This window comes from Lynx rufus, unplaced genomic scaffold, assembly GCF_022079265.1.
Source record: "Lynx rufus isolate CCGP_SWC_20201006 ecotype Redwood Valley unplaced genomic scaffold, mLynRuf1.p SCAF_13, whole genome shotgun sequence".
NCBI lineage: Eukaryota > Metazoa > Chordata > Mammalia > Carnivora > Felidae > Lynx > Lynx rufus.
The window spans coordinates 52,295,972-52,312,695 of NW_025814827.1; the positions used below are offsets into that span (position 1 = coordinate 52,295,972).

A 16,724-nucleotide genomic window follows, 5' to 3' on the forward strand; every position below is an offset into this window, starting at 1 on the left:
TGGATAACTTACTTTGAAATGTGAGAAAAGTACACAAAAATAAAATATGAAAAAGGCAGAATATGATTAAATATTGAGAAAGTCAACATACTGAAGTTTGTATATAAAAATATTAAGCTTTATAAAGCACCATTTAATAGTCAAATGAATAATTTCCCAGAAGTCACAAATGGAAACACACAAAATAAGACTTTCTTTTTGCATCCTTTAGTCTCTTCCAAATGTTTAATATTGTAGAGAAAAACACGATCAAAGTAGAGAAAAGTAAACATATGTTTTAATTTTTATTCATTTCCGTTTCAATACATACCCAGAGGTGAATGTTTATGCACTGCAACGATGATAATCACATTTCAGTTAAACAGTAATGCACTGGTTTGGAATTGCTGCCGGAAACCATATTAGCTTTGGAAAAATTATAATTTCCAAAAACAAGAAAAAATGCCCCTTAATTGGTTAAGTTGAATCTTCAGAAAATCAAAAACAAAACAAAAAAAACTTTAGGAGTATTTCTGAAAATTTTTAGTGTTTCAGCAGTAATGACTAAAATGCACACTTGGATTATGGCAGAAGACAAAAGTTCACAATATAAACACAATGTAATTTCTTTTACCAAGTAGTCATCCAAATAGAATTTTGCCACCCTAATTTTTGGATAGAACTTAAGAAAAAAAAATTTTTAATTTTTAATTTTGAGAGCGAGACAGCAAGTGGGGGAGAGGCAGAAAGAGAGGGAGACAGAATCCCAAGCAGGCTCTGTGCTGTCAATGCAGGCCCTGATGAGGGGTTTGAACTCACCAAGTATGAGATCATGACCTGAGCTGAAGTCAAGAGTTGGACACTTAACCAGCTGAGCCATCCAAGTGCCCTTTAATGTTACCTCCTAACTGCATTTGCAATTTCCTTCCAAGAAAAAAGATATTACCTTGTTGAAGAAAGAAGTTTTGAGACACTAACACTTAATATTATTCATAGGGACAACTTTTAACTAATGAGTAATGTAATGCAGTTATTTTCTGAACTTTTTTGTGGAAACAGGCTAGATAGGAATGACAATACTATGAACTGAAATCCAGATTCAATAAAGGCATAGAATGTCTAAGGAAATGATTGAAAACTGTATCTCTGCTTTTCCTTTCGCTGTTGTGAACTATGTAACTTATACCAGTAGAAGATTTTTTTAAATTCCCAAATGGGGTGAAGTACTTAGAAAGTTATTAATACTGTTAAGTGTTCTAATCTTATTAGAGTCTCAAGCAATACCATGTTTAAAAGAATAGCATAAAAATGAAGGACTCACTGAGAAATCATCTCCATTTCCTAGTTTAATGATGGAGAGTAAAGTATTGCACTTTATTATTCAACACAAAATAATGTAGCCAACAGTAACATACAGGTACACAATTTAATATTTATTATATGCATTTTATATACATTATTTTTCAACAGCTGTACGTTTGCTATGTGGTACAATCTTAAAAATTTGCTGATTCATAGTTTGTAAAACAAAAACCTTACAAAACTCATCAAAACTCGCAAACTGATCAGAAAAGTTTTTGGAAGACTAGAAAAAATACTTTATTGTCTTAATCATGCATTACACAAACAAAATCTTTAGTTACACCATAAAATTAAGCACATCTGAAAAAATAAAATGGGATAACTAGTCCAAACACAGATTTCTGTATCCTGATTCAACTATTTTTGTATCCTATTTGTAATGCAAATACAATTTTACCCCAAATATTTTTAAACAAGATAGTTTTGTTTGGAATCATGGTAAACCAAGATATGCATCTGGGGGAAATCACCTTGGTTTGTAACTTAAACTATAAAATATTCCATTTTTAGTCTATTTTAGACTATTCAAAGAGTTCCAAAATAGATATACAGGTTCCTTTAGCACATTAATAAAAGGATATAAAGACCAACAAAAAGTGAAATAAATAATAGGCTATTAGCAAGATGGATAATCCTTGATAAATAAACTTGTAAATACAGTAAGATGTACAAAATATCACATAGTGATAGGATGCCAAGATTAGTTCATTTTTTTTTTTTAAAGAGTTCATCTGGAGTACTAAACCCCACTGTTTCATTTTTAATACACTTAATAGTCCTTGGTTTATATGAAGACAATTATGTGATGATGAAGGTGATTTAGCATCTTTATGGAAGGACTTAGCTGAGCTGTATTAGGCAAAAGAAGGAAAAAGTGTGGTTACACGGCAGCGGGTCAGTGAGATCTCTGTGTTTTAGGGTTGTATAATGCAGAAAAACTTCAATACAATCTTGAGCACTGTTGTGACAGGCTAAATATATAAAAAGACTTATAAAAACTAGAATTTTATCCAAACATTTTGTGCAACTAATGCTAAAATATTTTAAGTTAAATTTTCTTTTTTTTTTTTTTAAAGCAAAATAAGTTTAAAAGGGAATCTGTGGCATTCAACTGATAAACAGAAAATCACTAAGAGATGAAAAAAAGCTACTCTTGGAGCTCACTTTCCCCCAACAAGAGCACCACATTCCTAACCCTAAGGCAGCACACAGAGTCCAAAATAAAAGTCTTTTTAAGATCAGACTCCACATTGGCTTAAAGATACCTAAAAAACAGACATACGCTCAGTTCATATCCAGTACAGGCCACAAATAATGGAGTCCTTTTTATTTGTCCCACGAAATACAGTAATTACAATTAAATTAATGAGCCTGACATTAAGATGTGATTTCCACCAATTTATGCCTGCCTCGAATAGCCTTCTCCAGGCAGATCACATGTAGTGTCATATCAGTAACCTTGTTGATGGCAGTGATGCAGACCCTCTTTCTGTCCAAGCAAATCTGTTGTTGACGATGTGATTTTTGCCGATTCACACAAATACTTTGGCAAGGGCATCAGCCCCTGCACTGGCAATATATGCTTTTGATGGATGGAAAGCAACATCATAAATTGATTCATCTAATTTCTTCCTATGTGCTGTTATTTCTTGTACACATGTCTTGCTGTCCAAATTCCATAATCTAATAGAACAGTCATGGCCTGTAATAAAAGAATAAATAAAGTATGTTACTAGGTAATGATTCTTTTATAAAGCTTGTGGCAGTATAGTAAGTTCAGACTTACTTCCAGACATCAAATAGATTCCATTAGGATCTACTGCTAGACTTGTAACAGCATCCAAATGAGCTACCATAGAATGGATCATTTTACCTAAATAAAACATAACACAGAAGATAAAGTTTTCACAAATAGTTACCAACTTGAGAGATCAGAAACCATAACACAGCATCAACATAAAATAGACAATCACTATAGCAATATATTTTTATTGTGGTAAAATACACATAACATAAAATTTACCATTTTAACCATTTGGGAAGGTACCATTCAGTGGCTTTTAGAGCATTCGCAATGATATGCAACCATCACCATTATCCAGTTCAGAACATTTTCATCACTGCAAAAGGAAACCCGTACCCATTAAGTAGTCACTCCCTATTTCTCCCCTTCCCCCAAGTCCCTGGTTACCACTAATCTACCTTTTCTATGATTTAGCCTATTCTCGATGCTTCATACAAATGAAATCATACACGTAACATGTGGCTTTTTGTGTGTGCCTTCTGTCATTTAAAGGTTTTCAAGGTTCACCCAGTATACAGGCATACCTAGTTTTACTATGCTTCACAGATACTGCAGTGATTTTACAAAATGAAGATCTGTGGCAACCCTGTATTGAACAAATCTACTGGCGCCATTTTCAATAACACTGTTCACTTTGTGTCCCTGTGTCAGTTTGGGAATTCTTGCAATACTGCATGCAAACGTTTTCATTATTAATATATCTGTTACGGTCATCTATGATTGGTGCTTACAACCTAGTGAAAGCTCAGCAATGGTTAGCAATTTTTTTGCAATAAAGTTTTCTTTCATTAAGGCAGGTACATTGGTTTTTTAGATATAATACTATTGCACACTTAAGAGATAACAGTAAGGTATAAACATGACTTTTATATGCACTGGGAAATGAAAAAATTCATTTGACTCACTTTACTGCAAAATGGGCTTTAATACAGTTGTGTGAACCCACAATATCTGTGAGGTATGCCTGTAATAATTTTTTGAAAGAATTTTAATTCCAAGGCAGAACTTTCCCAGTTACTCCTAAAAAAGGCATCTGTGTGACAATCTGACAGTATCTGGTAGACAGTGAAAAACATATTGACTGTATGGTTGCATCCAAGGTTTAAGATCATGTAAACTGGAAAAAACAGGAAGAATCTTTCTCATTAAGAAATGTAAAGAGTATTTCATTTATGGGGTTCCTGATAAATAAATCACTATGGGATATATTCCTAACTAAAGATTCTACTGTTATCAAATTCATTTATCCTTTGAAATATTAATCATTTTGTACATTAGAAACAAGAAAGGGGAGAGAGGTGGGAGTATATCAGAGAAATTATTCTGGATTTCCCCAGATAGTAACAAAAGCACTGTTCTGGAAAACGGGATTTAATGAGTATCTTCAATGAAGATTTGGAAGAAAACGGGATTTAATGGCAAGTTAAAATTAAAAAAAAAAGTTACGAGTACAAAGTTGTGTTGCATAAATACTTTGGGGGCAGGGGAATTAGCCTCCGCACTGGCAGTATATGCTTTTGGATAGACAGAAAGCAGCATCATAAATTCATTTATCCAAGAAGAGAATAAAATAGCAAATACAGATACTTAAAAAAATTTCCTCCCCTTTCACTCAGCAATGAGTCTTTACTATTCAAATGCTTGAGCTGCTCCTAATGAGAGGCTTTCTCTAGAATTCTAGTTACAATCATTTGCCATGTTTCTGGTCCTCTGATGACATTCCACACTGGAATATGAAATACATCTACTTTTGTTATTTGCTACAGCTACTGGCCTGAATATAAAACCACAACATAATCAAACGTGCAAAAAGTTACTCTGAAAAACATAAAAAGTCCTATCACTTTCTGGCAATACTAAGCATGTCATCAGTTAAGTACAAAATTAAGTCTCTCGTCATTTCAAATGACATCTGTTGGTTTTTCACTAATACTAACAGAATAATTTTAGGGATTCTTCTCTACTACAGAAAAATCATTCAACATACTATCTTTAATTGCTTAGCCCAACACAATTCATCTATCAGTTCTAGAATCCATTCCTCACAATATGCCTATAAAAAAACCAAGTATGAAATTGTTGGCTTCCAGGACAATACTCTCAAATAATTAGGGGTTAAGCAAGATTAGCTTCTCTGAAAAAGTCAAATCTATGATGGTCACTCTTAACTCACAGATCTAGTGCTAACTTCTTTCCTGAGAATGATCCTGTATCTCCTAAATTTAACATGTCTTAAATACAAAGAATTCTTTCATCCAAACAGCAGAAATACCCATTTCTTTAAGGGTACTATAATCTTCCCAGTTTATCTCCTGTGCACTAAATTAACCCTCACTATGAAAACCTGAGTCAGTTTAGAGTCAACCCTTCCTCTCCCCAAATACGTGGAATGCAAAACCAATTTGAATGCTGGGCTTCCACTGGTAACCACAGAAGTCACAAAACTTCTGACACCTCCCAAGAATTAGGATTCCTCCTTTCTCAACATATACTTAAAGCTTCTCACATTTAACCAATTTTACTTTTGCCTCATGCCTCTGCTACTACCTCTCTTCGCTGACCAAAATTAATTCTTTCCTTCTGTAACAGAGGCAAATAGAGGATACATGCAGTCACCTGTTCTCCCCTTCCTGGCACCTTAAGCCCTTGGACTTGGACAATCAATATCATGGGCCGCTAAGAAATGGGGACAAAAACAGGTATTAAAAAAACGTGGATTGCGGAAGCAAACTGAATGAGTGTGAATCCCAACCCTTTAATTTCTCTCTGCTGTGTAACAATGAACTAATTATATAACTTCTTTTAAGACTTTTATATCGGGGCGCCTGGGTGGCGCAGTCGGTTAGGCGTCCGACTTCAGCCAGGTCACGATCTCGCGGTCCACGAGTTCGAGCCCCGCGTCGGGCTCTGGGCTGATGGCTCAGAGCCTGGAGCCTGTTTCCGATTCTGTGTCTCCCTCTCTCTCTGCCCCTCCCCCGTTCATGCTCTGTCTCTCTCTGTCCCAAAAAAATGAATAAACGTTGAAAAAAACTTAAAAAAAAAAAAAAAGACTTTTATATCAAACCTAAAATGGAGACAATAATAATATATCTACTTTACAGTTAGTTATAAGAGGAACAAACATGTTAATATATGTAAATCTAATAGAACAATGTCTCACTTGCAGTAAGCAATATAACACTAGGGTATAAATTCTAAGAGGACCAGACATTTTGTTTTGTTCACCAAGCAATGAAAACTATGCCAAGGATATGGCAGACACTCAATAAATTGTGAATGAATGAGTCCACAACAAATTCAGTATCTTCTGTTTCCAACTCCTCCATATTACTCACTTATACACCTTCTCCTAGACTATCACTAACTAAATCTCTCAGGAACAGTATATGCAACACAAATTTATATCTCTACCAAATTTTAAAAATCACGAGCCCTTAATATTTCTCTAGAATAGTAGAAACTGAAATTATTTAAAGTCAAAGATCTACCAGATAATGCAATTTAAATAATCTTTCTAAACCAATTTTATAAACCCCTACTCAAATATTTTAAGTGGTTTTCACAGTGTATAGTATAAACAAAAATCCATCATTCTTAGCCTGGCTCTGAAAAGTTCTCCTCCATTGATTGGGTTTCTCTTCTCCAAACTTACCTTTTTGGCGTTACCTATAAGAAACTTCTGTTCTAGCCCAAGTTTCTACCACCATGCTGACTCTGCTCAAAATATGCCCTTATCTGGAATTTCTTACTACCTTCTTTCCTTAAAACAACAACAAAAAAACCTTACCATTTCTTTAAGGCAAAGACCAAACCCTTACTACGAAAACTCCTTTATCTAGCATGGCTCATTTTACTGCATGTACAAGTGCACACGTGCACGTGCATGTGTGCAAGCACACACATACATCCTATTTCCCCAAACAATGATAAGCTCCCAGAGAGCAGAAACCACACCTTACACAACATATAGCTAGTGTGCGTGGAATACAAAATGCTAAATATATTTTTGCTGTCAAAATCTAAGAACTTATTGAATCCATTCATAGTATCAATTTCTATAATGTTTGAGATTAAAAAATCAATTAAATATATTAGTCATTTGCCAGAATAATATTCTATTAGAAACTTAACTAACTGGCAACATCAGACCAGTTATGGAAATATTCTAGTTTGTCACATTTACTTTTTTTTATTTTTTTAATGTTTTTATTTATTTTTAAGACAGAGAGAGAGCATGAGCAGGGGAGGGGCAGAGACCGAGGGAGACACAGAATCCGAAGCAGGCTCCAGGCTCTGAACTGTCAGCACAGAGCCTGACGTGGGGCTCGAACTCACAGACTGTGAGATCATGACCTGAGCTGAAGTTGGACGCTTAACTGACTGAGCCACTCAGGCGCCCCACATTTATTTTTTATAAAGTTTTTTTAATGTTTTATTTATTTTTGAGAGAGAGAGAGCATAAACAGGGAAGGGGAAGAGAGAGAAGAGAACAGAGGATCTGAAGCAGGCTCCATGCTGACAGCAGAGAGCCCAATGTGGGGCTTGAAGCCACAAACCGCAAGATCATGACCTGAGCTGAAGTCGGATGCTTAATCGACTGAACCACCCAGGTGCCCTTAGTTTGTCACATTTAAATGAATTAACATTTTTCAGGGAAAAGTTTCTTTGGAAACAGTATATCTGAACACAATTTACAGTTTAACTCAATGTTGTTATGTATAGTGTTTACCTGTGTGTGAAGTGAGACAGGATTTAAAATTTTTTTTCACATTTATTTATTTTTGAGAGAGAGCAAGACAGAGTGTGAATGGGGGAGGGGCAGAGAGAGGGGGCATGGCGGGGGGCACAGAATCTGAAGCAGGCTCCAGGCTCTGAGCTGTCAGCACGGAGCCCGACACAGGGCTGGAACTCATGGACCATGAGATCATGACATGAGCTGAAAGTCGGACGCTTAACCGACTGAGCCACCCAGGTGTCCCTAAGTGAGACAGGATTTAAAAATAATTTTTTCATTGTTTAGAGCCTATCGCTTTGTCTTTACATTACAGATATGGTAACCAGACTAGTTAACAGAAAGAATAAATTGGTAGAATTTGTAAATGATCTGAAAAACTATAGGCTCCTTGTTATTAAATAAAATTTTATTACTATGTTCTTGATTTCTGCCAATAAAATAGCTCTAGAGAATCACATTTTGCTGTTAATACACTACTAAAATTCCTGAACCTCCCCTTACAAAAATCCTCAATAGGTAATTAAAAAAAAAAATCTCGGGGCGCCTGGGTGGCGCAGTCGGTTAAGCGTCCGACTTCAGCCAGGTCACGATCTCGCGGTCCGGGAGTTCGAGCCCCGCGTCGGGCTCTGGGCTGATGGCTCAGAGCCTGGAGCCTGTTTCCGATTCTGTGTCTCCCTCTCTCTCTGCCCCTCCCCCGTTCATGCTCTGTCTCTCTCTGTCCCAAAAATAAATAAATGTTGAAAAAAAAAAATTAAAAAAAAAAAAATCTCTTTATAGAAGCACCTGGGTGGCTCAGTGTGTTAGGTGACTGACTTCGGCTCAGGTCATAATCTCACAGTTTGTGGGATTGAGCCCCATGTCAGGCTCTGTGCTGATAGCTCAGATCCTGGAGCCTGCTTCAAATCCTGTGTATCTCTCTCTCTCTGCCCCTCCTCTACTCATGTTCTGTCTCCCTTTCTCAAAAATAAACATTAAAAAAATTTTTTTAATCTTCTTATAAATACAGTAAAGGAAATTATCTCTGTGCTTGCAGCAGAGGTAGATCTTGAGGCTTCATAAAAATGTTCAAAGAAATGATTTGAGAAGGTGTTAAACTGAGAACTTTCATATGAATATGAATCTTCTTTCCTGTGCAATATAGATTGTGAATATCCATTCTCTTCTCAACTTGTTCCAATGAGTTAAAAGGAACCTGTCCATTAGAGTGTTATTTTAACACAGGGATTTGTTGTTAGACTCTAAAGATTAATAATTATAACTATGTTCTCTATAAACTTCAAAGAGAATGTGTAGTTCTGATTTGCTGTCTTGCTTAATCTATTGCCCTGCAGTAGGGTTGCAATTAACATTGAAGTTTTTTACTTGGAAATCCTTCAATACCCATTTTAACTTCTCAAAGAAGCTTCTCTAGCTGAGCACAAACAGTAACTTATGTGGTATTCTAATGACAGATGAAACAGGTCTATGGCCAAATTAAAATTTATTTTGACTTCTATATAATTGGTAAGTTTCCTTACAAGAAATGGAGGGTCCACTATTTTATCATTTCAGCTGAGAAATAATTCTAACAGCATATTTGAAATGTCCAACAGCAGAAAGAGACCTCTTCTGCTATACTAATGCCCAACAGAATATGAAGAAAAAAATTCAAATGGATGAGTTTATATTTAACATGACATGAAAAAATCGTTAATAGATAGGCAAGGTATTATATATGCTTAAGAACAGAACTTGACATGTAAGTAAAACAAAAATCTTAGTTAAAATGGTTTAACTTAGCAATCTTGAAGGCAAAAAGTCCATATGTCTTACATAAAAGAACAGCCTTTAAAAAAAAACAACAAAAACAAAAAAACAAACAAAAAAAAAAAACTAGCCTTTGTGCTCAGTGCAGAGCCCAATGTGGGGCCTGATCTCACCACTCTGAGATCAAGACCTGAGCTGAGATCAAGAATCAGACACTTGATGGACTGAGCCACCCAGGCACCCCCACCAAAATAGCATTTTTGATCATGTCAAATTTACAGTATTACTAATAAGACTAAAAAGAAAAAAAGACAATCTACTTACCCGTTTTATTATCAAAAAATTTGATGTGTCTATCTTCATGAGCAGTTATTGTAACAGGAAGTGTGGGATGACTTACTACTCTGTTAATGTGATTATTGGATTGTAAACCTGAAAAATAAAGGAAGATAACGCAGTAAAATTCAAACCTTCAATTAAAAACTGGATGATGGTTTTTTTATTCTTACCAAAAAATAAGAATCATTTAGAAATTAAAGCATTTGTATAAAATAAAAATCTGAGAAAACCAGAGCCGTAGAGAGATAAAGTTTCTTTAAAAATACATGTTTAAGCTATCATGTCCTATAATATGGATAGTACTAACTTTGAGTTTAGGAAAAGTTAGAAGTACTTTAATGCAGATTGTCAGTACAGATGATTTAGAATCTTTTATTTGTTTGAAAGAGAGAGAGCAAGTGGGGGACAAACACAGGAAATCCCAAGCAAGCACCACGCTGTCAGCAGGGAGCCTGATGCAGGGCTTGATCCCATGAACCATGAGATCATGACCTGAGCTGAAATCAAGAGTTGGATGCTCAACCGACTGAGCTACTCAGGCACCCCTAAATGATTTAGAATCTTAAAAGACTCACAGTAATTATTACTTTAAATAAACAGCCCATAAATGAATTATAAACATTTAATGAAAAAATGTGTAAGTAATAATTAGATGTTTGCAAGGAACAACGCCCATCCTACCCACATTCACCAAAAACAAAAAAACAAAACAAAACAAAAAACACCACAAGAACAGGAATCAATGTTCCTAGGGATACCTTTCTTTGTAACCAAACTCTTAAAGTTTTTACTAAATTAGAGAAGGATCAAAATTCAGAGGGGTGTGTGGGTGGTTCAGTTAGGTTACACATTGGACTTGTGATTTTGACTCAGGTCATGATCTTACGGTTTGTGAGATCAAGCCCCATGTTGAGCTCTGTGCTGACAGCATGGAGCCTACTTGGGATTCTCTCTCATAATAAATAAATGTTAAAATAAAAACTAATGGGAAAATATCAACATTATTAGATTTAAACTAAATCAGTCATTCCACATATATATAAGAACTCTTAACTGAACTTAAGATACATTACCTAAGAGGGAGAAAGGGAATAGAGATGAAAAGACTTCTCTGAGCATAATGTGGAGATTTGACCATGAAACCATTTAAATGGTTTAAATAATAATAAAGTGATTATTTTTTAAAGCACTCACAAAAAACACAAGTTAACTTAAAAGAATGTAACTGTAGGGGCACCTGGGTGGCTCAGTCAGTTAAGTGTCCAACTTTGGCTTAGATCATGATCTCACAGTTCGTGGGTTCAAGCCCTGTATTGGGCTCTGTGCTGACAGCTTGGAACCTGGAGCCTGCTTCAGATTCTGTACCTCCCTCTCTTTCCCCCTCCCCTGCTCGCACTCTCTCTCTCCCTCATAAATAAGTAAACATTAAAAAAATTAAAAAAAAAAAAAAAAAGAATGTAACTGTATATCCAATTGGGGTATGAACACACAAAAAAAGAACCATTTCAAGTAACTTTAAAGCACAGTAATTAGCCTGTCTGTCCCTAGTGGAATATACCATGAATACAAAACTACTATTGGTGGTAGTACTGGTTTTATTATTCTGAGATGACTGTATTTGTACTGTGGAATAAATCAAACAAGAGATTACAATGATTTTGCTGAGAACCAAGAGTTTAGCATGAATAAAATGAGGTAAGGGGCACCTGGGTGGCTTAGTTGGTTAGGTGTCCAAGTCTTGATTTCAGCTCAGATCATGATGTCATGGTTCATGAGACTGAGAGCAGCGTTGGGCTCTGTGCTATTAGTGCTTGGGATTCTCTCCCTTCCTCTCCCTCTGCCCCTCTCTCACTTGTATTCTCTCTCAAAACAAACTTTAAAAATAAATAAGTAAATAAATAAATAAAATGAGGTAAAAAGCAATGACATAAATCTAATAATCTTTTTTTTAATGAAATATTAATTCATTTTTAAGAGTGTGTGTGAGCGGGGTAGGGGCAGAGAGAGGAGGACAGAGGATCTGAATTGGGCTCTGGGCTGACAGCAGGGAGCCTGAAGTGGGGCTCGAACTCAGGAACTCTGAGATCATGACCTGAGCCGAAGTCGGCCGCTCAACAAACTGAGCCACCCAGATGCCCCACAATGAGATAAATCTAAATTTGAACAGGAAGTATTTGAATAGGAAGCATTAGTATGAAGTTTATCAGTGTTTTTCTTTATTAAAAGTGCATTTGTAGCTCTGTTCACTGAAAAAGCCTAAAACAATGAGCAACTCAAGAGCTACAAAAGCCATGAGAACCAATCCAATAGCCTTGCACCTATATTGTGGTCTCTAAATGCCATTTTCCAATAAAAGAAACTATGACTCCTTAGAGAAATGGGTAATTTCAGTCTGAGGCACAAAATGAACAAGATGGACCTAAACATCTTGCTACATCAGAAAGTGAGAAAGCTATCAATGACTAGCAGAGTCAGGTCAAAATGACTCAAGAGCCAAAGTGAAAAAGCTCCCACTGGCCAAAGATGAAATAATCTGAGGAGTGATAAAGATAACTTGCAGTAGATTAAAACACATCAGATAATTTATATCTGAGATCAGAGATTACGATGGTAATAAAAACAAACACCACCCCAAGAGATTCAATGGACACCTTTTTTTTTTTTAAAAAAGTTTATTTATTTTGAGGGATAGAGAGAGCACAAGTAGAGGAGAGGCAGAGAGAATCCCAAGCAGATTCTGCACTGTCAGCACAGAGCCATATGTGGGCTCAAATTTACGAACCACGAGATCATGACCTGGACCGAAATCAAGAGTTGGATGCTAAACCAACTGAGCCACCCAGGCACCCCTCAATGGTCACCTTTAGGTGATGCTAGGAAACCACTTCATTATTTTGAAAACTGATAAAGGTGGGGGGATCAACAACTGACCTTCCCCTTCACTTATAATCACTAACTCCAGGGTAACCAAATTACTGATAAGGGGTGTTCCCTTTTATAGACAGATTCTAGCTAATAAGTGGAAAAGAAATGAAAGTATTAGAAAATCATTTTTCAAGAGAATTATGGACCTATGCAATAATCAAGATTGAAAACGTAAGAAAAATATAAACAACCAGACAATATTTACTTCCAATAAAAGTTCACACATTACTATGAAATAGTCTTGCCAAGAACCTTTAAAAACTTTAAAATGAAGACAAATAAAAACATTAAACCTGAGTTTGAATAAGCTTCTAGATCTATAAACTATTTACAGAAATGAAATGAAAAGAGAAAGCACCTTAAATGATAAGCAAACAGGATGCAAACAGCAAAATTCACACTGTGGAGACTCTATAGGACAAACTATCCAATTTCTTCAATTAAAAAACCCAAAGGAAATAAAAGAGATGGACAGAGAACCTACAGATAGGAAGAAACCTGAGACTTATCAACCAATTACAATGCATAGGCCTCATCTGGATCCCTACTTAAATAAACTGAAAAACACATACCACTTTCTAAACATTCAGATGTAATTACTGGAGCTGGATAATGAATTCCTCAGGCTTATATTCTCTACTTTTATATGTATTTCCATTAAAAATTTTAGGGGCGCCTGGGTGGCTCAGTCGGTTAAGCTCAGGTCACGATCTCACGGTCCGTGAGTTCGAGCCCTGCATCAGGCTCTGGGCTGATGGCTCAGAGCCTGGAGCCTGCTTCCGATTCTGTGTCTCCCTCTCTCTCTGCCCCTCCCCTGTTCATGCTCTGTCTCTCTCTGTCTCAAAAATAAATAAATGTTAAAAAAAAAAAATTAAAAAAAATTTTTTTTAAAAATTATTTCCCTCGGGGCACCTGGGTGGCTCAGTCGGTTAAGCATCTAACTCTTGATTTTGACTCGGGTCACGATCTCACAGTTCATGAGCTCGAGCCCCACATCGGGCTCTATGATGATGGTGAGGAGCCTGCTTGGGATTCTCTCTGTATCCCCCTCTCTCTGTTCCTCCACTTGTGTTCTCTCTCTCAAAATAAATAAATAAACTTAAATAAACTAAACTAAACTAAAATAAAATAAAATAAAACAAATAAACTCCCCTTTTGCATTTGTGTTGCTCTACTCTCTGTCCCCTATACTCTCTAAGCTTTTAAGCATAATTTGAGAAAACAGCAGAAAACAATGTAAATGAGTACAACTACAACACATTAAAACTATTTTTTCATCATAAATTCAAACAGTCAAAATGTGAAAATTAAGATTATTGTTATTATTTAATAATCCTGTAAGGTTTCAAAGAAACTTATGGAAACTTACCAGAATCTACCTGTGAGGAAAGCATCACCAATGATTGTGATGTTTCTAAATCATAAATTACTGTACTACCAGTGTTGAAAGAGGTCACCATATGAGCTGGATCACAGCCTATAAAGTCAACTGATGTAGGGATTCCATGCTCTGAAAAGGATCCCCAAAGAGACACAAAGTAAAAACAATTTAGAAATCCCTGCTTTTCTCAAGTATTTTTGAAATAATGTTAATAATGAAAACGAGAGTGATTATATTAGGATAGTGAGATACAACAGGTAATTTTCCCTTAATTATTTTAAGTTGTTATAATATTCTGTTTAACATCATAAGAAAAACAGAGGGCTCAAAAGTTAAGAGGAGATATGTGCAGAAGTTAATTCTCTTATGCATTTTCTGCTAAGAAAGAAAAAAAATCCAAGGTGAGTCTGCTGGCCGACTTGCCAACATTATTTTTTACCGTAAAATGATAAATTAGCATTCTCACATCACTGTTGTGGGAGAATACACCTGTTTGAGACCTATAAGCCTCATCATGTAGCTCATACAGATTGAATTTTTGGATCTGTGAACATAAAGCTTAGAGTCTGGAATCTGCCAATGCGTTACTCTCCTGCCATGTCCAGAGCAGCAATTTCTCTCTTTATTGAAGTCAATGGGCCAGATTAATGCACAATTAGGTGAAATCCAGAGTCAAGCAATTAATTACCCAGATGAAGTAAGAAACAAATATCTAAATCAATTTTTACCTCAAAAGCTTGGGTAATTGAAAAATTAGTAGAATCACTAATGTACTGAAGAGACTTAACAAAATTAAGCATATATAATTCATCTAAAATACAACATAGTTTTAAAGGTCTGATTTTTAAAAATAACTTTAAAGTGACTCAAATATGAGTAATGCTAAAACATAAACATATGTACATAAATAAATGTTATCGCAAAGCAAATTGCCTGAAGCTTTATTGACAGGAAAATATTTGAAACTGTACAAGTAACTAACTCAGTTTGTACTTCCCACTTAAGGTTACTATTTCAATGATTATTAGACTTCTCAACCAATGTGCTCATAACATGGTATCAGCTATGCTTAAGACTGGGATCCCTTTAGTCTTTGTGGGCAGCCACCTGGAATTGGTGGAGGGTTTCAAGTTGTTCCTATAAGCGGCCTCATTTGTCTACTGCACTATTACAAACAGTTTTATTTTTTAAATAGGATATGTCCTGAAAAGGTCAAAAGGCACCAAGCTATAGGATGTACTTGTAAAGCACCTTTCTTGTTTATAAGAAATGACTAGGAGTAAAAAGAGTATCACAAGCTTTATAAAATTCTTTCAATACATCTCTTGGAGTAGCAAAGAAATAGCAAATCAATTGCTTTGTTGTTTGTATCTTCCAAATTATTAAAAAGGTAACTTTTTTATAGGGCAAAATATACTCACCCTTGTCTCCATTGTAAGTGCAAATACATGGCAATTTTTCTTGTGGATTCCATAACCTAATAGTGCCATCTGCTGAACAAGACAGTAATTGATTTTTTATGCCACTATAAGCAAGACCCCAGACAGCATCTGTATGTGCAACTAAAGTGCCAGCTAGAACATTTGGCTCTGGGAAGAAACAACAAACAAACAAAAATTAGCTTAAAACAGTTGGAAAGAAATGTTTTGGATAAAGATAACTTACCATATAATTATGTATAAAAGACTACATATAATGGCCCTAAGAAGATAACCAAAGTGTACACAATGGTCATCACTAAGTTGTGGAATTATGGGTTATTTTTATCTCCCCCACAATACTCTCCTGTATTTCTGCAATTTTCTATGCTTTTATTTTGTCTTGAGTTTAATTTTATTTAATTTTAAGTTTTTATTTAAATTCTACTTAGTTAATATACAGTGTAATATTAGTTTCAGGAGCAGAACAAGGGCCCTCCTTAATGCCTACCTGCCCCCCATCAACCCTATTTGTTCTCTACAGTTAAGAGTCTATTTTCAGATTTGCTTTCCTTTCTTCCCCCCCCCCCATGTTCATCTGTTTTGTTTCTTAAATTCCACATGGTGAAATCATATGGTATTTATCTTTCTGACTTATTTCGCTTAGCATAATATACTCTAGCTTATGAAGAACATACACTTTTTAACAAATAGCTTTAATGAGATATAATTCCCATACCATATAATTCACCAATTTAAAGTGTACAATTCAGTGGTTTTTGGTATCTTCACAGAGTTATTCAATCATCAGCACCTCAATTTTAGGACACTTTCATCACTCATTAGCCACGCCTTCCCCATCCCAATTCTCCCTGCTTTTCCACAGCCCTATGTAACCACTAATCTACTTTGTTTCTAGAAGTTTGTTTATTATGGACATTTCATACAAACAGCCTTTTGTGACTGGCTTCTTACACTTAGCATAATGTTCCCAAGGTTCATTCATGCTGTAGCATGTCAGTACTTTCTTTTTAA

General features: G+C 35.6%; 1 protein-coding gene across 9 annotated transcripts in view; it reads right to left on the minus strand.

Annotated features, from left to right (window-relative positions):
- Window positions 1-1,391: 1,391 nt before the first annotated feature.
- Window positions 1,392-16,724, minus strand: part of STRN3 (striatin 3) — a 106,464-nt gene continuing 91,131 nt past the window's right edge. For 7 of the 9 annotated variants that reach the window (XM_047075569.1, XM_047075571.1, XM_047075572.1 and 4 more), the window contains 5 exons: window positions 15,693-15,860; window positions 14,260-14,400; window positions 9,951-10,058; window positions 3,128-3,214; window positions 1,392-3,043 (listed from right to left, as the gene is read on the minus strand). In XM_047075569.1, coding sequence (XP_046931525.1) covers window positions 2,874-3,043; window positions 3,128-3,214; window positions 9,951-10,058; window positions 14,260-14,400; window positions 15,693-15,860 — 674 coding nt within the window. In that variant the 3' untranslated portion in view covers window positions 1,392-2,873. Of the gene's footprint in view, window positions 3,044-3,127; window positions 3,215-3,364; window positions 3,462-9,950; window positions 10,059-14,259; window positions 14,401-15,692; window positions 15,861-16,724 lie in introns of those variants that run through there. The other 2 variants (XR_006961321.1, XM_047075570.1) reach the window with 2 other exon arrangements.